The sequence below is a fragment of the Empidonax traillii genome, unplaced genomic scaffold, assembly GCF_003031625.1.
Source record: "Empidonax traillii isolate 1590-97213 ecotype Southwest subspecies unplaced genomic scaffold, ASM303162v1 scaffold1007:size422511, whole genome shotgun sequence".
Lineage (NCBI taxonomy): Eukaryota > Metazoa > Chordata > Aves > Passeriformes > Tyrannidae > Empidonax > Empidonax traillii.
Genome location: NW_020956200.1, coordinates 283,836 through 306,202, shown reverse-complemented (window position 1 = coordinate 306,202; position 22,367 = coordinate 283,836). Strand labels below are relative to the sequence as shown.

The window sequence follows — 22,367 nt, the reverse complement described above, 5'->3', positions numbered from 1 at the left end:
CATCTACCATTCTTGAGGTCTTTGCCATTGGCTGGAGGAGGAGTGGCCTTTCTAGTTCAACTGTAATCCTGTGAAAGAAGCTAGTCAAGAAGAGTCATACTTATTGATGTTGTTTAGGGGTTTCTTTTTTCTTTAATATATATTTATATAGTGTAATTTATTTGTTAATTTTATTTTATTTTTATGTTTGAGCTTTCTTGTTTATAACTTTGGTTAGTATCTGAAGGATTTTCTGAACTCCACAGAGCAACTAATAGTTTTTCCAGCGATGAATGATTAAACACTATAATTAATTACAGATCTAATTGCAATGACATTATAACTAATGCTCTTTGGGGCTTTTTGTTTGCTTTTAATTTCCACTTTACAAATTCAAATTATCTACGCTGCAGTGACTAGATTTCTGGCTCAGGTTTCAAAATACACCTGAGTTGCACAATAGTCACTGAGTGGTGGGTAGTCTGGAATATTCTCCTACGTGGGCTCTGATTTGCTAATTTTTTGTGATTAATGTTTACACAGTAATTTGTCCACGGGTATGCAGAACTGATATTTTCATATGGTCATATTCCCTACAGGGACCATGTGTGTGAAAGCACTCAACTCCCTGTTTGACTCTGGTATATAAGATTATACACAAAAATATATGAATGAGCATTGTGTTGGTGTTTAAAAAGAAAGTAAGAATTGTGGAAGATAAAACAGTGCTAGATAGTTTTTATTGCAAGTAACTACTGAAAGAATTAATCCTATTCAATGTCTTTGAAACGGCCCTACACAGCATTATATTTAAAATGTTGTTTGTTTTTTTTTTTTTCTCATGATCTGCCTCATTACCTTTGTTTACAGTCTGTCAGGTGTTTCTTTCTTGGATGACCACAGTCTCTTAGCAACCATACTTATTGTGAGTGTTGAAAATACTCAGTGATTACCATGAGATTATATTAATCCAAAGTACAAAATATATTATCTCCCTTCTTCATAAAAAAACCTCAAAAACATGTAGAAGGAATACAAAATGCTACTCGGTCTGTGAGTCCACAAACCTTTATATAATCTCATTATTTTTATTCATATTATTCTATAACTTTTCTGTCCAATCAAGGGGTTGCATAAATGGAAACTGAGTAGAGAATTAGTTCTGGGTTATCTCCAAATATGAAATAAAATCTGACATTAAATAATTACCTGCGTGCCTTTCCTTTTTTTCCGGTTTTTCTTGTCTTTCCACTTTGTCTTTATGTGTCACTAGGAAAGAAAATGTTACATATATTAAAAAGAAATAATAAAAAAAATAGTGGAAACATTTAAGCATCAAAAATAATTCCTAAGCCTTAGGAGACAAAATGGCACACTGTGTTACTCCTGAGCTATCCCGTGTGTATTTGCACAGCATACATCCCTCTTCACGTGTATGAGCAGTCAACTCCAGCTAACAAGTTACTGCCATGGTAACATGCCTCAGCTGTTTACTATAGTAGCATCATCTCCTGCAATTGTCTGTCAATTCTCGAAGAGAGATTTTCAGAAAACTGTTGAGGACTAAGGCAGAGCTCACAGTAAATGCTGCTGCCTGCAATAGAAAGAGGACTCCACTCAATCCACTCCATACTCTGTCATAGACATAGGTTGTAAAATTCCTGGAATGGATCCTGGAGCGTAAGAGCGTCACATGCACAAATGATATATGTATCACTTGCCAGATGGCTTGAAATGGATATCCAGTAATGGATATGGATAGCTAGTAATGGACACTAGCTGAGATCAGTCTCTGGCAATGATGATCTCAGAACCATAATTAGATGCCCAGTATGTGCAAAGTGAAGACTAACATTATGACAGTGGAAACTGCATTATGCTGTCCACTAAGAGCACATTTTCCACTCATTTTTCTTAAGATTTTACACTATAATTTTCCAGAAAATTAAAAATAAACATGTAGATTTTATACCACTTCAGAAAAAACTGCAAGCTAGCTTTAACTCCTGTGGTGATTTTATTCAAGTTTAGGAAAACTCCCTTTGACAAACATGAGGAAATAAGGAACTTCCATTACAGTACCATGAATTCTATATCTACATGGAAGTAAAAGAAGAATGGCATCACCAGGCGGTCAAGGGAGGGGATTGTCCTGCTCTGCTCTGCACTGGTGCAGCCTCACCTTAAATATTGTGTGCAGTTTTGGGCACTGCAATAGAAGAAAGGTATGAAGCTATTAGAGAGCATCTACAGGAGGGCCACGAAGATGTTGAAGGGCCCTGAGGGGAAGTTGTATGAGGAGCAGCTGAGGTCTCTTAGTCTGTTGAGCCTTCAGAAAGGAGACTGAGGGGAAACCTCATTGCAGTCTACAACTTCCTTGTGCGGGGAAGAGGAAGGACAGGCACTGATCTCTTTTCTGTGGTGACCAGTGACATGACACAAAGGAATGGACTGAAGCTGTGTCAGGGGAGGTTTAGGCTGGACATTTTAAATGGTTCTTCACCCAGAGGCTGGTTGGGTACTGGAACAGAGATGTGGTCACAGCATCAAGCCTGATAGTTCAAGAAGCATTTGGTTGATTCTCTCAGGCACGTGGTGTGACTTTTGGGAATAGGTGCAGGGCTAAGGGTTGTACTCAGTGATCCTGGTGCGTCCATTCCTAGTCAGCATATTCTGTGATTCTGTCCATAATAGTAATTTTTTTTTTCACTTGTTGTCTGAGATTGGATGGGATAATTCTTTTCGCTTTCCAAAAAACTTAAAAAAACTTTAAATATTATTCTCCCGTGAAATCAAATTGAAGAGTTTCCTGTTTTCCACAGAACTCTTAAAGACACATTCGTGTTTTAATATGGGAAATTATTGGTTTTGAATTGTCATTTTTCAAAATTTCAGAAAAAATTCCTTGTGTTACCACCATTCCATTCTCTAGTAATAAACATTCATTCCATCAGAAACCTGAATTTATATGTCTGCCATTAACCTCAAAATTTAGTCTTGTTTACTCAGTGTGTTTTGAGTTACTTATATAACATTGAAAAGCTCTAATCAGAGACCATTAGAAAGGCCTAGTTAAGCACAGATTTCAGGAAATGTACGTTCACTCAGGTTGCGAGCCTTGTGTTCTTGGCCTGAATAAGTCTGCTGTTGCTGGATATTCAGTCTTCCCCTTTTTTTGGGTGATTTATTATGACCACTGGCCTATCTGCTCTTCCAGAATGTTTCTTCCTCCAGCCCAAGACCACATTAGTCACATTTTTTTGCAAAGGACATGTTCTCAGAAGGCTTAAATTGTTTTGACAAGTAGGTACCCTCCAACAAAGTTTCATTTTGCTAAAATATCCCTCACAGAAGACTATGGTGAGATGGTGGCTCTTGGAACGCAGAGCTAACTGATGAGTTGTGGGTGGAGAGTAAGCTGTATCCTGATTCTGACTCCTGATTCTGTCAGATCTTAATTTTTTGTTAGCATACACTACCAAAAAATTAATAAATTGTCTCTAAAACTTCTCCCCACTGTCCCTGAAATGAATCTGGAACACTTTTTATTTTTTTTCTCTAAGGAGGGTCTCCAATGTAGAATGTCTCCAGAGGCCATGTCCAGTACGTTGTAATTTACTCATTACATTTTTCTAGGAGTATTCTCAATGACAAATATCATGCTTGGATTTATTCAGGAATTCAAAATATTTTGTGATTCTCTGGTAAGAATAAAAAAGTCACCTATTTATTCTCTGGGCATTTTTTACATAAGTTAATAATGCAGTAAAGATTTATTCATTAGTTCCTAGATATAATTTCAGACTTTTTGTACAGTGATGGATTCAAAGTGCTTTTAAAATCCTTGTTCTCCTTCCAGCTGGTTTTCACAACACCTCCTCCATCCTTAAACATAATTGGGATCTAGAAAAACAGTCTAAGAGTCAATAGATTAGATTATTTTGTACCACTGGTAAAAAGACATTATAAAATGCTGAATACATACCCTTTAGGGGTTCCTTCCTCTCAATTTTTTCTTGTTTTTCAGGTTTATCTCTGTGAATTGCTACAAATAAACAATAAATGAATAAATAAATACAGCACAGTTCACAATAAATCCATAATCTAGAGGTATTACATACACTTATCTCACCAAAATGATCAAGGAAAAGCATCTGTAAATTCAAATAGTAGATTTTAGCTCTGAGTCATGGTTACTTGTTGATGTATAGAACTTCTTAATGTCAATATTTAATTCCAGGTCCAATAGAAATATTTTTATTTGAATAAGCTTTAAGATGTTAGACTATATTTTTCTAAAAGAAATGATTATTCAGCAACCTTAATCCAATCTGTCTGCTCTCTTTTGGTCCCATTACACAAGCACCCTGGCTCTAAGATTTCTGACAGAAGAAATTATTTTCAGTACTTGACAGCATTGCTTTCTATTCTTAACCAAAAAACCTGCCAGCATATTGCTTTCTATGCTATTTTTTCTTTATTTTTAGCTGTTACTTCCGTCACAGGGTAGATTAACAAGAAAACATCTCTTTTAATCAGTGTAACTTCAGGAAGAGCAGCTGTTCCAAACACAACTGACTGCATGTCCTGCTAGAAGGTGGCAAACATGAATCCTTATGGACCCTATTACCTACTCAGCTTATAGACCATGTTTTGGTATGGTTCTATCCCACATCCTAATGATTTAGGTAGACATTTTTTCTTTGTCATTCCTTGTCAACCTGTTCTACTAAAAGACTAGAATTTTGCAATTTCACGGAAAAAATTATTTTCTTTTTGGTACCCAATTTCTGCCAATAAGTAAACCCCAGAAAACAAAATTTTGATTAAAAGACAACAATGAGCTTTATACACAGGCATATTAATGCTTGTTTTCATTTTACCAGCTTTGTAGAGAACATCATTTCACAGAGGTACAAGTATTTTTTGTTAAGAGTTTCTGCACTAGAAAATAGGTCATTGTCCTTAAGAAAAATAATTCAGAACATTCAGTAAATTCATTATGTCTTATACGTGTTTACATTATCCAAATATATTTCCAGTCATAACAGGTAAATTATTGTTGATAACAAATAGTAGTGTAGTGGAAAGAGATTGAAGGGAGATTTTTCAAAGCCTTTAGGAATGTGGACAACAAATTTACACTAAAAAAAGCAGGCTGTGAAAAATGCAGCAGTACCAGCAATGTATTATTGAATGAATTACAGACTGTAACTCATTCAGGTGATTTAGGACATCTAGTAGCATACCAAGGAAAAATCATTCTTCTCTCTATATATACCATGTAGAACTTAAACTGAATATTTTTTTGCAGAAATTGTAGCATGCTTTTACAACTTAAATTTGTATTAGCAGATGCTCACTCTATGCTAAACCCTTCAAAAAGTGTGTTATCAGTTTTGGCTGGGGCAATAGAACAGTTTTGCAAACAACAGTTCTGTGATGGTCAATATAAGTGAAACATGAGCTTCTGCACATTCAGACAAAAGCCCTTGTAAGTGTTTGTGCCAAAAAAAAACACAGATGAACTATTCAGAACAGATTTGTAATCAGAAAGCTTGTTTTTAGCCACAGGATATCTTATTTGTGTAAGAGAGACTATTGTGGGCATGATTAAAGGAGAAAAAACCCAGAGCAAAACAAAAAACAACACTAGAAAATGAGCCTTGAATGACACTAACTGAATTGAGTGTCAGCAGACCTGAAAGTGGACAGAAAAATTTAAAATTCCTTCATATTCTCAAAGCCATATAAAGGACTAAGATGCATAAAGTTATTAATGTTGGTGTGGACTAGAGCTAAAACCATGGAGAAGGGATCAGTTGGTCCCTTCTTGAGAAATAAAAACCTTGATGTGTCTGGGCAGGGAGCCCGGAATGTTGATAAGAAGAGACCAGGCTGGCATAAGCATAAGCTATTTTTCTCCTCCCAGTTATAGGCTGAAGGTGATCTCTGGTTAGTTCAAGAGCCCTATCCTGTGGCTGATATCCCCATAGCCTCAGAGGTTGCTAATCTCAGGTTGTAATATTTACCATTACCTCTTATGGACACTGTCAGAGCTATGGCTTCCCTAATTCGGGAAGGGCAGGTGCTGCCAAAAATTAAAGTGTTCATGTTTCAGGGATGTGATGACTGGTCATTTTTGACTCTTCAATCACAGGTCCACTAAAATGCACTGAAGCTTTTGATCTGACAAATTTAAATATGATATTTGTTAGCATATTAACTCCCCCTTGAAAAGTTTTTGTGTTCGGCTTCATATATAGCCCTAAAAACTCTGTCATAGAAAATACATCACTGACTATAGATCTTTTCCAGATTTTGTCACTTTGATGTCTATTTCTTTGTAAAGGGCTTAATACATGCCCTTTTTCAAGCCCACAGCACTCGATACGAGTATTAGGTTTTAGAATAAACCAGGCTGACCGTACTGTGAAACAAATTAGACTTGATCAGATTTTCTTTTCCATACAAAAAAAAAAAAAAAAAAAAAAAAAAAAAAAAAAAAAAAAAAAAAAAAAAAAAAAAAAAAAAAAAAAAAAAAAAAAAAAAAAAAAAAAAAAAAAAAAAAAAGAGAAAGCATATAAAACTGTTTTTAAGGTTGCTCAGTCACACACTTTTCAGTTGAGAAATGTTGAAGCTAAAATTGTTCATTCAACTTTAATTCAACCATTTTATTTGCTTTATGACACACTTTATAATTAAAAGATCGTCTCTTCTCTTCTGTTAATAGGGTGCTGGATTCATCAGAAAAAAAAATTAAGAAGAATAAATAAAACATAGTTTTAGTTATTCTTCTTAATTGTGTAAGCTAAAAATTTTCCACAGCTTAAAAGAAATTTTCTCATACTTTGCAAATACCAGAAGTCATAAACTCAGAACGAATCGTTATTAGCACTGGAAAAAAATATAACACCTCAACCCAAATTTTCACTAACCCAGATTTTGGAAATTGCTGAAACATTTTTATATGTCTTTGAATGAAAATTCAGCCTGAGGCAAAAATATGAGAATGAGAAATTTCATCCTCAGTGACTGGAGTGTGATAAATTTATATATAATCTAAAATTGGAGCTTATAATGGAAAATTTTAAGGTAATTTAACAATATATTTCAAAGTTAATATTGCTATCTACTTCACATAATATTAAAAAAAACAACATAGCATATATGCGAGAGGATTTTCCAAATTTCAATCATCATAATAGATTCTATTTGCATCAAGTTGAAGACATAGTAAAGGGGGACGTGGTTTAGTTTTTTTCCCATAAAGTTCTCCAACAAAAATATTTCACACCCCAAAACAGAAAGTGCAGAAATAAGAGATGTAGTAAGCAGGCACTAGTTCCATACGTAAGGGAAGTAAAAATAGTTTCCAGCTGAGTAAGTCTTAAGTCTGCTGCTTAGTATAAAGCTAGGTGATGAGTGCAGTAAGCATGAAGCAGAGATTGCTCGCTCCAGCTAACTGACTAAGTGCTTGTCTACAGAGCAGCACTTCAGGAAAGTTAAGATAAATGAACTAATACAATGAAGTTAGAGTGCATTAGTCAGAGAGCATTAAATCTCTGTGTAGATGCTTTCATTCGGAAGTAAAGTAACTGTAGATGGCTATAACTTAATTCTTCTTGAAGGAACACTGGGAAAAAAAAAAAAAAAAAGGCTTGATCTGGAGAGGGTCATAGACTCCCAGGTCCAAATCAGTAGTTTAGGGAAACCACAGTTACATCACTATCTGTACCATGTTCTCTAGCTTAAAGTTAATGCAGGCATTACGTACCAGTACCTCAAGAAATCAGTCTAGACAGCCCTGTGTCGAAAATATACCATTTAATTTGCTAATTTGGTCAAATTATGTGAGTTTCTAGTATGTTGTGGATTTATATGGTCCAGGTCTACTTATCTAATTAGCTTTCTCAAATACTTTGTCTTCCAGCTACAGCAAATTACATTATTGGGAACATTATATTTGTATTTATAATCTCACAATTTATCCATATGTTAAAATGCAGAGAGCTTTATTCTGGGATGTTTAATATTTGCATTATCAGTACAGCCTTATTAACAAGTCATTATGCTAGTTATAGTAAGTGAAATAGTCTTGAAGGGCCTGGATCCTATTTGTCAAATCATCCTGAATTCAGAGATACTTTCTGAAAGAAACCCATTGTGGTTATTGTCCTAAAATCACATATATTATTTAATATATGTCTGTCAGAGGTAGCCATCGTTAAATTGTTTTATTCCTTACCTTACTCCAACAGCAATGTACTAGTGAAGAGATTTTGGGAAAAGGCACATGGTTAATCAACCTTTTCCCATTTCTTCTCAATGCCTCTTGTGATTAAAGCTAGAGCATTTCCCAGAAATTCAGGACAATTAGTTTTCCATAAAAATCCGAAATTATCATTGGACCTTCCATTAGACAGAACTTAGGTATATTTTTGTCTTGATATTTTTTATTATTGTTCTTACTTGATGACAACATAATGCACAGTTACATCTTATTTATTGCAAGCAATAATAATAACAATAATGACACTTATTTCTTAAATAGCCTTCAGCAGCAGCTCAGAGTCCTGCAAAATCTACAAAATATCACAAAATGGTGAACTCACAGACGGTTGGCCCAGGCTGAGACAGCACCATCCCTCATCCACTCAGGACAACTGCTCCAGCCCTGGCCATTGCAGTGGCCCCACATTGAACTTGCCCCATTTTATGGATGGCTTTCCTGAACTGGATGCAGTATCTAGATGTGGTCTCAGGAGAGTTTAGTACAGGGGGATAATTAATCCCTTGCCTCCATTGGCTGACCAAGCTCCTGCTCATACAGTCCAGGACGTCAATGACCCTTGTGAAAGTACTAATACATCAAATACCAATTTGGAAAGACCCTGTTTTGTAGTGAACTTATGCTTATGTGTACACATAATCATTAAATAATTTGATATCAGGGTTCTGAAGTGTGACCGACTGCTTCATGGAATTATTTCTCATAGTATTTCTTCTTTCCAGGATTAAATTGACTACTGTAATTGAAATGGACATTATTACTAGTAGTTTATCAAAATATTTAATTAAAAGCAAATTTTAGGGCACAAGTTTGCCTGGTTCTCAATTCTGTTAGAATCTTATAATTTCAGCCACTTCCATCTGGGATTTTTATTCATTACAACTATTCTTCATATTTCAGTTCAATCTTTCCAAAATGAGGTTTATGGAATGGAACTCCCTTGTAAATTGTGGAACTTGGAATGGGAGGGTTTGACTATTAAAAAAAAAAAAACAAACAAACCAAACTAAATTACTTCTAAAACTCTAGTGTCCTCACGTGTTTGGGTGGAGAATAGAAATTCTTTCTGTTGTTTGCTGTTATTAAAAATATTCATTTTACCTCTGGATTTTTCCTGTTCATAACAACAAATATAGTCTTTGTACATACTTCCCGAAGGTATTTTAGAAGGAAACAGTAAAATTCCACTAAAGATTCATGACTTTATCCCACTCTAGATTGAGGCCACATAGAATGTTTTCTAGTAGTTGACCCTTCTATGTACAAGTTGCATTTCTGGGACTAAACACAAAAACAAAACACAGAAAAAAGATTTTTCTTGTGCAGCTTATTGTATAACTAAAAACTGTATTATCAGGTACATACATAAAGGGACTTAACAAATGAAATGTGAACTTTTTTTTTTTTTTTTTGCATTTACAACTTCTTAGTAATCATTTCTGCAAGGTTAATGTTCTTCTATGTAAACCAGTGTAATCCTGTATACACGAAATGGTACACAAGAGGCTGTTCTGGTCAAGACTGCAACATCATTTGTGGTTTTTTTAGATTACTGTGACCATAACTGGGATCCCTTGATAATGGATCTGAGTTTGTTATTGCCTGGCTATATGGTATCCTAAAAAATTCCTTTTGATCCAACATGATTTACTTAGTAGTTGGGAAGCAGTCCTAGGCACTCCAGAGGACCCTGATTAGGACAGAACTGCTAAGCTAACTCTAGACATGTAAAATACTATAACATACTAAGAATATATGTAGAAATGAACATAATTGTGTGAGAGAGGATGTATGTGTATAACCACTATGTTTAATAAGATTCCTTCTGGCTTCCTCCTGCCATTACCAAGCACAACAGTTGTGCATCAGAGGGATGCTTATCAAGTTTTATGTGGCCTAACCTTTACAGGAGAGCTTTCTTAGGCAAAAAATCTGCACATATTTCAGGAAACTTCTTTGTTTACATGACCTCTGAGAACCAGTCCAAACCAGTTCCTCTGTGGATTTTTGGAAAGTGCCAGTTATAAGAGATTAAGCAGTGTGAAAAAGAGTAGGTTCTCAAAATGGAGGCCTTTCTTATCTCTGATACACACCTGGCTCACTCTTAACTATGACTTTCTAACTTGGATGGCACCCACTGGCCTATAAACTTACTTTTTCCTTGCCTAACACACTTCATGCCTTTTGCATCAGAGGAATTTTCATCAACACTCTACTTTTTTCACCTTTGCTAGAAAAAAGATTACTGGAAAAGTTTGACTTGGAAAATCTTATTAAGAATGTGCATTTACAATATAGCCACATAAACATAAAATTACATTTTTTTGTTACTGCTGAGATATACAGGAATTTTTACTCTTTTACAATCAGTACCAACTGATCTTTGAATGCTTTTATAATACAACGGTGTTAACATAGTTAACAAAGACATGGTATAACATATATGCAGGCAAACAGACAAACAAACAAAGTTACCCCTTGTTGGTGTTCGTTTTTCAAGTCTCTCCGTTTTCTCTTTATGAATTTCTGAAAAGAATGCAATGCAGATTTATCAGTTTTAAAATTATTTTCACACATCTGATGCATTCTTATAACAAAACAATTAAATGTGCTAATGCTTCAAATATTATAGCAGAACCACAATTGTATCACCTCCATATTCAGAATTACATCCAATATTATTCAATTATATATATATATGTAGAAAATATATATGTATAAAAATCACAGCATTAAGTATCTTTAAGAATTATTCTGTTCTTAATTGAGCCATACAGCTACTTTTAAAGACAAGAATAGGTTTTGCTGATCTATATACAGAAATATGTTGGTCATGAATCAGAAAAAATATCTTTTTACTAAATATTTTCTGTATGTATCTTGAGTTGTTTATCAAGATTAGCAATGCATGTTTTCCAAATTATCTTTGGAGAAAAAGAATTTCTTTGTGCTATGTTTTCTCAAATTTTTAAAGCTCACATACTGAGCTGGTATCTCCAACACACAGTAAAAGGTAGACTCAATGCTGTCTAAAAATTACAGAGATAAAAGTTTCCAGGTTAGGGTTCATAATCTTGGAGAACAGCATTTTAATAATGCTGTATACCAAAACACTGAGAACTACCTTGTTAGAAGAGGAAGCAGTTACAGTATTTATCTGCCCTTTTTATGCCATCTCTTTCGAACAAAAATCTTCAACTATAATATTGATATTAAATTACTGCTATATGCCTCCATAAGTATTTTTTTCTCCTGTCCTTATTGTTCCAAAACTAGGATAATGCTGAAAATTAAAAATGTTGAGAATTAAAAATGTTGAGTTTTAGAAAGAGCAAACCAGAATGAAATCAAGCTTTCATAGCCCTGTTGACATGTAGTTGTAGAAATTCAAAGGGTATTTATTATAGGTGTGTAATAAATTCATTAAAACTATACAGAGTGCCTTTTTATGGTATTATGCATATATTTCCTGCAGTAGGAAACTGGTATAAAATCCAGGATCATATTTGTTTTTGACAAAAGCAAATGCAGATCTCACTAGACTATGGGAGGTGCCTCCTTGTTTTTCAGTGTCACTTTTTGTCTGCAGGGTCTAAATAACAAGAACACTGACCTGAAAGTTAACCCAACAGAAAAAAGTAATGCATATTACATTTCCACTCTAAGAAGTTACTTTAATGCCTATTGAGGACAACTGAAATCTTCCACTTACAACCTTAGTTGTTTTCTCAGGTTGTAACAGGATTTACATTGCCAAACAAACCCAGTAGAAAATGAAATTTTCTCTCCCCAAATCTTTGCACAGGTCCATGAAAAAAAATACAGAATGTTTTTATTAGATAGTATTTGGCATCTGAAATAATGATTGTGTCTGGTTTGCAAAAACATAACTTTTCTATGATATCAGGCTATGTTTTCCTTAGATAGAGGAGACATTATTTCATCAAGATAAAGACTAAGAACAGGTAAAATATACACCACTGTTAGCTGCTAGTGCATGACAGCATAACTAAGCTAATTATATGATGTTATTAAGCTAAAAGGACTTTCTATTCATTTTTCACCTTGCTCTTTTCAGCCTGGTGTGTAGTTCATTTATTGTTCTATAAACCTCTAGGCTGTGATTAGGAAGAAATATACTTTACTGATTTACTGTATATCAGCTGAACAGGGATCATTTTTCTTTCTTCGTCTATGTGAGAATATTTTATTTCTATTGACTAAGAGAATCCAGTTGCTGGATTCCCACTTCTTTTGCTTAAATGGATGCATGAACTAGTTTACGTGGTGTAAGTGGTAGGAATGGTGCAAGACAAGAACAGCTGGAGGATTGCTCCTTAATTCTGGGCACATCTGATCAGTTCTCCATGCTGTTGCTCCAGATTGCCTCCAAACATTGACTCAGAGGACTTAATGAAGGCTGAGTCACTTCCTCTACATTGCAACATACAGTCGAGACATATCTCACCCAGTTCAAGAGGTCACCCTATATACAAAAATAATATAACCTACTAAGTGATAAATCATATTCTTCAGGCAGAGGCATTCAGACAGACACATATTCCTTGCTTGTCTTAAGATGCCTCAGCTCCGCTGCGTTTTTGTCATCTGTTATGTGTCTCAATACAGAAAATAGGCATGTTCTTCTTGAAAAGATAAGTATAAGCATTTGTTAATTAAAAAAAAAAAAAAAGTGAAGAAATGGCTTTAAAGTTACTGTGGGTTTAGGAAATTTATTGCTAGTTTGACTACAAAATATGTATGGAGCAACGACTGTACAACTGGTTGTCTAAATCAGGCTCACATTGTATGAGCAGTGAAGCTTGCTTCACACTAATATTTCAGTGTGATGCACAAAAAGGTACTTTCTAGACAACTGCACTGAAGTGTCACCTAATTCCCTGCTACAATTAGGATACCACACATGCAAAAACTGTACACAAATTCCTTGAAGTGAAATACGTCTTCAAAATAATAATATACGCACAAACGTGTGCATATATGCTTTCATATATTGCAAAGCGTCCCATAATAAAGATCTCTTCACAAACTCCCCATGATAGTCTGAACCATCATAAATGTTGCATCCATTCTGATATATTACAATCCAAATTTTCCCAGCACAAATAAATCTCGTCTCAACATAAGCTGTTCTGGATCAATTTTCAAGACAGAAAACAGTGACTATTTACTAACTTCAAAATATTTGAAATAAGGAAACACATTAGATTATTGGATATTTTTTGTTGTTGTTCTGAGAGTTCTGATATTCTCTGCTTCATCTTTCATGACAAATAGCCTTAATTTTCTACTAATCATATCATATCTTATTGCTGAGTTGAGAATGTGGCTATAATATCATAGAAGACTTACATGGCCAGTTTAAAGCATGTAATTTATCTCTATCAATGACACATTGTTAATAAATCCTAAATATTATAAATTTTTGTTTAGAAAAATGACAGAATCAAGCAGCAGCAAGGATAATCTTTGTCACCACAGCAACCATCCAGATTCTTTATGAGATGACAGCATGGTTTACTAAATTATTGTAAAAGAGTATGTATTTTAAAAGCTATATTTCATTGTTTGTTTTCTCAAGTTATTAAGTAGACATGAAAAATTAACTTTCTCCTTGTGTTTCTTCATGTTTGAATGGATAAGCACTTTATTTCCTTAAATATGGATACTGCAGGTCTTGTGCAGATACACAGAACAGGTAGGGTGATTATTTTAAATAACTCCAAGAAGAGAAGCTAGTAGTCTTCTCACTGACCATTTCAAGATGCTCAAAGGAGACACATTTGACTATACTGTTAGCAGGCTGATGTATTTATGTACTCCTGACCCAAAGCAGATCCTCACAATCATCGGACGATCAGTGTTGCAGGCAGCTTTACTGAAAATCCCTGCTGAACATGCAGTCCAGGCACTAGCTTCCCCCACCCCTCACCCAGCTAATTTTCATTAACAGCACTTGACAGTGTCTAATGACAGCACAGTACTGGCCGTGCACTCCAGCTCCAGGAAGATCAGGGTGGGAGAAAATAATTACAGTCCCTCGAATCCCTGTGAACTAGGGTGTCAGCACTTGCAGGTTTACATCAGTGCGAATGAATAGCACAGCCATTCATGGTAGGGAATGAGGAGATTCTCCTGGTCCTGATTCCCTTCTTTGTCTGTGTTTGTGTTTCTGATTTTGATGGTTCATTATCTTTTCTTTTTTTAACATGGTAAAATAGATGGCATTATTCTTAGCTATTTTAGTTGTATTGTATTATGGCAGCGTTTAGGAGCCTCAGACTGCATTAATTACTTTAGGTACCACTTGGGGTTATAACACAATATAAATATCCCATCTCTGTAACACAGGAATTCAGACTTTCTGAATTCTTCTCTTAGCGGGAAAGCACAGGTCCACATCTTGCTTCATTAGAGTGGTGACTAGCATTCTGGTATTGTTAAAACAGCCCCTAAACCTCACCTTCTGCTGAGTTTTTATCTTACAGATGAAATATACCTTTTAAAAATCCCAATAAACCATATAAAAAATGTCAGTGATAGGAGAGAAAAAGTGAGGGAAAAAAAAGGATTATTGTTCCCATTGGAAACACAAGAATGCTTTACTGAATGTAACCCAGAAAGTCAGCAAAGGACCTGGGACTGAACTGAACTCGGAACTTAACTCTGAACCCTTACATTCAATATTATTCCTTCATGCTTAAAGCCAGCCTGTTTCTACTTAAATAGTGCAGTGAACATGGAATGTAGTTTTAATATATCTAGTATTTTAAAGGTATAATTAAGCATATGGAATTTTATGTGAAATGAAAATACATTTTTTCTATGGAACTTTTACCACTTGGTTGTCTTTTTCATAATCTGTTACAGGTAAGACAGCACTATACCTCTTCAGTGCTTTGACATTCTTTCTCTTATAAATATCTAAGTGTGAAAAGGAAAATGAGTCCAATTCAGTGTCCTGTGAGCCAGGACATGATTAGCTTTTGAGCAATTAAAACCCTTACAGCCATTGCCAGCAATTTAATGGGGCTATATCTTAGTTAGGTTATCAAGACTAATTGTTAGCAGGCAGCTGAAGAGTTGGTGGAAATAGATACTGAGGGTAAGGCAAGAGTGAGTGATGTTAAGGGCTTTGGAAGATGAGAGAGATGTCATTTCTAATGTGTTTTTAGATGTCGTCTGTATGAAGAATTTTAGTCAACTCTCTTGCTGTTGGTATCCTCAGGAGAAATCTGCAATTGTGCAGCTGATGTCTATTTTTAATCCAGACAGTACCAGCTGGTGAGGGTGACAGTTATCCTTGTGGGGCTAGGAGGAGAAGAAAGGAAGCTAGAGCAACTTCTAGCTAACTTCTAACACATCACATAGCTGTACTCTGGAGGGACAAAAAACCAAAAAAACACAGCAAAATCAAAACAAATTTTGCAACAGCCAAAAAGCATAGGGAAAAAAAAAAGGCAGGAAATATTTAATTGAGTAATTAAATTAGTGTATTGAGCCTATATGTAGGACCCAAAGGCAATGTAACAGAAGACCTTTAATTCCAGCATTCAGTGTTGGAAGATCTGAGTGACACATGATTTACTCAGGTGACTTCCCTACTAGCTTGCAAGCAGCACAATTTTCTTAGCTCTTGCCCTGTTCTGGGAGTTTGTAGAAACTTCAGGCTGGGGTACATAACAACTCTTCCTGAAGTTATGTGTTGTATGATCTTTCTTGAAAATGCAGCAGGGAACAAATTGCTCTTATCAATGAAGATGTTGAACAGTGCTCATCCACTTGATGGCATGAGGTACCAGGCCACAGTGCCTCCTGAGTATCATCTCAGAATTGTTCATCCATCTCTTTGGAAATCATAAATAGAATTTAGAGTGAGCATAAAGCTACTTTTTTCTTTTTCCTTTTCCTTTCTTTCATATTTTGCAGAATTATACAATGTCTCTTTCATTTGCCGTATGACACTACTGTTGACAGGGCTCACAGAGCATCACTTCTCATTCTTCTTGGTCCAAACCCTCTTTAGTGAATATTTGCCCAAACCAACATGTTCTTCTAAATTGTGCACATTGTTGTGAAGTGATGTTGATTGGTCCTAAAGCAATTCAGCAAAGCTAAGTTGCTTCACCTTCGTTGCCTTTATTCCCTACACTTTGTACTTTATTTGACATCAATAAACTGCTATCAGAGATACAGAGAATATGACCCTCGAATATTGCTGGACAATTTACCTGTCTTAAATAACATACAGTGAACAAGCAGGCTTTATGTTCTCCCAAGAACACAGGGATTTAGCATTGCCTTCCAGATATATATTAAGCCCTCTCTATAAGATAAAAGACAAAAATAAATAAACTGGATCCCAGTTCAAAAAATATTCAGTTGTTTCCAAACTATTGAAGTTTCACTGCTCTATAAAAGAAATGCACTGTAGATGACCTGCTGACATCATCATCCTCATGCTGAGGAGGGCTTTGACTCCAGGGTGAAGTTTTATCTTATTTTTATTTTTACAAGACTACAGCAAGGGAGATGCATTGTGAGAAAGACATTTGCAGACGGAGTACTTATTATTTTCATAACAGTAAAACATCCCCACCCGACTAAATATTTTATTGTAAGCCACTCTGTCTTGATCTCAAATTTTTTAAAATGAACTTTTTCCAGTCCTCTTTTTCTCATTATGCTAAAGACAATTACATTTTTCTATATTGCTGTATTTGAAACAGTATTCCTTCTGCTATAGAATAAAACAGCTTAAGCAATTAATGGTGACTAGAAGTGTATCATTATATTACTATATTACTATGTACTTATTGAAAACATTTTGTCACCAAATCACAGATTGGTGTCATTGACCTTTCTGTTTGTTTTTATATATTTAGGCATTTTCATGTATCTACCAGGGCTTCTTAAAAATGTGATGTCACAAATTATTTCAATACAAAATTGTCTTTTAAGAAAATAGGCAAAAAATTATTTTTCTTGAAAAGCTGAGGTAAGAGGGAAAAGAAAGTAAATGGAATGGTTGCTGCTAATTCTGGCTAGAAATCCTCAGTTTACCAAGGTAAATAGAATTTGACATGGTGCATGACTGTTTTTCTTTTCTTTCTAAACCCTAAAAATTTTTTTTCTTCAGTTTTAATTTCCCTCTGGTAAGGTTTCCATTCGAAGCAAAAAAAGTAATGTCTTATCAGAAAAGTTTTTATGGGAAGGGGGGTACTTGCAATTATCTTTGACTAATTGTCTGGTAAACAGCACTGGCATCCTTCAGGAAGACCATACACAGACTGTTTTATATGGTGGAATTTCAATGACTGGGCTTTTGAAAGAATTAAAAGTGGAATTTATTGAAAGACCTTCAATCCTAAACGTTTTTCACATAAAATTAGTTTTTATTCCTAGAATGAAAATATGTTAAGACTGTATTTTTCATTCCCAGACTGCAGTCTCGTACCTTGGTTCTGAAATGTAAAATGAATGCTAATTGCACTTAACGAAAAGCAAAAACCAAAACAAAACGCAGAAAACCCCTTAACCCAAATGCATCAAAGATAGAGCCATATGATCAAAACCAGGTTTTATTTTCCTTCTGTGGAACATGAAATTTTCTTGGCAGGCTTCTCTTTGTGGATTCTAACCTAGAAAGTTGTTCTTGGACCAATTTTAAATCACATTTAAATAATTTCATTTTTTAAATTTCATAATCAATTTTATCAGTCTGCCTTTAATAGAGTGTACTTTTACATAGAAAAAATCCAGTCAAGACTTGTAAACCTCTTAATAAAAACAAATCACAGGACTAACCACAGTTACTCTACTCAGCTTTCAAAAATATCAACTGTGCAGATTCTACCTTACCAAATTAGTGTGGAAATATATATTCCAATATATTCAATCACTTCTAGATCCAACTGACTATTTTAGAGGTTTGGTGTGCTGAAGAAAGAAGTTTGTGTCGGTCATGAGCATGGGTTGCACTTGCTATATTGTCTCCTTGGAATGGCAGTAGCTGTGAGTGGATCTGAGTTCACTCAGAAAAATATGCAATCTGAGTTCACTCAGAAAAATATGCAAGATCCCCAGTTTTGATGCTATGGATTTAACTAAGTTTTGGAAAAATTCTTCATTTTCCAGACCAAGAATTTACTCCTTCTCAAGCACAGCATGCTTCAGCCAGTGGGGCATCTGCTTAATGCTCCCCTCTTCTCTCAGAGTGAGAACCTCTCTAATGTTCCATAGCCAGGGCACAAATGAAGATTTTCATGAAAGAAGCTTGGATAGCTTCACTTAAGGTTTTCCCTGATTTAAGAGGATAAATTAACCACCTGCAAACCTCTCTTCTGCTACGCTTCTGTCAGGGGTTCCTACTAGCCTTATGGCTCAAAGTTCTCTTTCTATCTTTTAAAATGTAGTTGGTAAGTTTGTATTAAAACGTCTTAAGTTGAAACTCAATCACAATTCTGCAATGGGCAAAAGAACTATAATTGAACATCCCTATTCCCTGGTGGTATATAGTATTGTTTCATCTGGATAATATAGAAAATATTTTCTTTCCATTATAAAATGCTCTTTTGTGGTGGATATGTTATTGCTGTATTGATCAGCTTAAATAAAACAAGATGAGATTGTTAAAAGAACATTAATAACAGAAATGGATGCCACAAAAATAAAAAATGCAAAACATACATATCTGGAACAGCAGTTTAACGTCTGAGAACTGAAACAATCAATGATTTCCATCTTTTAAGACAGGGTCTACTTTACACAAAGATATGCAAAATGCTTTGTAGCAAAATGTAGCCTAGGGAGGCAGTGAAAGCCTTTTAGAGAGATCTATAACAGCAACTCATATACAGAAAATTGAACATTACCTTGCGGCAACATAAAAGAAACTCAATTCAGAAGGCATTACCAGTACAAATAGGTATATACTTTAAGGATGAATGAAACTGCATAATTTTTTTAAAAAATACTTATATCTTAACACAGTTTTCAGATTGCGTATGTGGTATTCCGAATTTATTTTCCCTAGTCCATTTCCAAACTGTCTGTAGCCTTGGGTTCACAGGAAGTGGTAGGTGGATTACAGAGATGCAAAAGCTGTCCCCTCACTGGGGAAAATGCTTGTAGTATGAAGAAGTCTTTTGGGCTATATTTTTAACAGTTCTGAGGCATTTGCAATGGTCACTAGGGCAGCAATAAGGACTTCTGTCCCATCCACTGAGTGAACTGAACTTTTGGTCTGATCTTACATTCTTAGGTATGTAAATAGATAAAAGCAATCTAATACACATTTTAAATTTCAGGACTTATACTTAAATATTTGTCATTATGTTTGCCCCTACCCTGACTGGCTACTGATAACAGTTCTTTTTAGACTTATGCAGGCTATTATATCAAAAGTACCTTCAAATCCAAATTAGCAAATTCCCTACCAGTCTTCTCTAAGCAGGGTGTTCCTGCCCCTCCCCTTCCCTTACAATAAACAAAGTTGTAGGTGTTTGCTTGATCGTTCTTAAAAGGAAATCTAGGAAATTGTCCGGTCTGAGAACCTTTCCTTCTGAGAGCACTTTATTTGTTGTTGTTGTTAGCATAGATCAACACCCAGGACTGAACAAGCAGATACATTGTGCTGAATAAATTCTGACTGTCCTAACCTTGAGATGTAGAAGAGGTTAATAGGGATGGGTGTCTGGAGTCTGGTCTGGGGGAATTGCACCTTGGCCAGAGTTGCTAAGGGTAACTCAATGTAAATGACCATACTTTTAGAAGTTGCCACATTTTAAGAGCCTGACATGTATGTCTTCAGCATATTGATAACCAAATTATTACTCAGGCAAGGATATTCACATTTGAACTGAAGACAGAAGAATAAGATGCTTTGCCAAAAAAATTATTTGTATTTTCTAAAATTTCTTGCAAACTTTAACAGAAATTTCTGTTAAAGCTTTTTTCTATCTCATACATAGTCTAACTCACAGAAAATTAGAGATCCATCTCTACCTCAAGGAAATCAAGTTTCTTTTGATTGTCAGTAAGAATAATACTATGCTAATTAAAAAACTTTTCGGTAATACAGAGATGGATAACACTGTCATGATGGTGCTTTATTTCTTACTCTGCTTTTTAAATTAATTGTATTTATTGAAGTGAAAATTATTTACGGTTTAATAATAAGATTTTTAGCCATGGTTGTCAATGATGAGGTGTCTGCACTTGCTTATTATTTGCAGATCTTTATTTCCAATTTTGTGCACTAGGTTTCTCAGCTCTTTTCAAAACTCACAACTGATGCCAGCAGTGTCAAAAAAAAAAAAAAAAATTCTCTCTTTTTTTAATAGCAATAATTTCTAGTAAAAGGGACCAAAATATGACAAAAATACAGCTGTCAGATAATGGAATGTGTCTCTAGAGGTGAAACTAACCCTGAAAAAATGAATGACATTATCAGTCATAACTCTTGTAGAAAGAAAATAAGCCAAAAACATATTAAATCTGCAAGAAAGAATTAACATTCTCTGTGTCTTTTGTGAAAATACCCTACAGCTTTAGTACATTAAGAATATGCATTGTTAAAGACTACAGAATAATCTTTCACTATGTCCACTGAAGAACACTGCTTTTCCAGACAATATTAAATGTTCATTCTTTTCCAATTATTAAAGATAAATATTAGTGATAAGACTTGGACTTGCAAAAATAATTGCAATAAAAAAGGTGCTTGAGAGATATTTTCATCCTTTCTAAAGGATTCTGAAACTGATATTAGTCCCATTGCCTGTGATGCCCATTGTCATTACTTGTACTTCTATTATCTTTGCTCTTAATTTACATCTCTAGGAAGGTGATCTTTGCTTTCTTTCAGATCATAATTTCCATTAGGTTTTTCTTGTTTCATGATTAGTCAATGTCCTTGCCACTCCCATTGATTTTTTTCCAATATTTAATTGCATTGTCATACCAGCAATCTTAATTTTTCCAGTTACTATATTCCATTATAAAGTAAATTTTATGCAAACGTTTTAGCATTTAAAAAAGCTGTTAGTCAACAAAGCAAAAGTGTGAAGGCATGTCCACACACTAAAACTAAGTATGGTAACTTTTAAACAAATTCTCATGCTGTTCATGGAAACTGCAAGAACTGTGGGTTAAATCCAATACAAATACTTAAAAAGCAGGCATAGCAACCATAATGTAAATTTCCAGAGTGAAATTTGAGAGAGGTTTTCTGTAAAAATGTGAAAAATATCAATATCTATTCATCTTCTAGAGACAGCAGAAGTGTATTGCACAATCTCACTGGGGTTTTTTTTCCTTTTTAGGATGTTCAAATGCCATAAGCATAAGAGTCACCTAAAGAAAGATCATTCACAAAGCTATGGATAAAACTGCTGCATAGAAGGGAAGGGACACTGATGCAGAAATTGTTCTTTACATACACCAGAGAACACATCATGAACTAAATATTTCGTCTTGATTTCATGGATCTAGCTAACATTTTGATACCCAAGAAGTCTCCTGGTTTATTTATGTAGTGGTCCTCCTTTGGGTCCAGTCCTAACAGCAGCCATGTGGGAAAAATGACTGATGTAATGTTTTGTTTTGTTTTAGAAAGCTTTTCTTCTGGAAGTCTTATTTCTGGACCATAGACACAACACCACACATTAGTTAAGAAAACTACCCTTCTATGCCTTGTGCTGAGGGAATAGATTGTGATATTTGTGAAAGTGTTACCTGCAGGAGCTCACCTGAGCCCTTGGCTCGCCTCCCAGGACTTTGCCTTCTATGGTCATGAGCTTTAGCTCTGTGGATAAATTTCACTGTACCTAAGCAGAAAAGCTGTTGACTAGACTGTATCACAGAGCTCTCAGAAAACTTCTGTTTAGTCTTAGATGCTGGCAATTCAGCTCTTTGATGTTTATACAATTTTAAGATAAGTCTGCAGAAAGATAGAAACAGCTCTGAGGGGCTCAGAGCTGCCTGTCACTGAACAGACACATGCAGTACTCTGCACTGGCATTTCCAAGGGATTGGTGGCTGCAGGCCACATATATTGTATTTCTGTAACCCA

At 35.0% G+C, this 22,367-nt stretch overlaps 1 protein-coding gene across 1 annotated transcript in view; it reads right to left on the bottom strand.

Annotated features, from left to right (window-relative positions):
* Positions 1 to 22,367, bottom strand: part of LOC114068164 (triadin-like) — a 66,288-nt gene that overhangs the window by 40,246 nt on the left and 3,675 nt on the right. The window contains exons 3-5 of the mRNA XM_027904082.1: positions 10,748 to 10,798; positions 3,965 to 4,024; positions 1,189 to 1,248 (exon numbers count right to left, since the gene is read on the bottom strand). Of these exons, the coding sequence (XP_027759883.1) occupies positions 1,189 to 1,248; positions 3,965 to 4,024; positions 10,748 to 10,798 (171 nt within the window). The remainder of the gene's footprint in view (positions 1 to 1,188; positions 1,249 to 3,964; positions 4,025 to 10,747; positions 10,799 to 22,367) is intronic.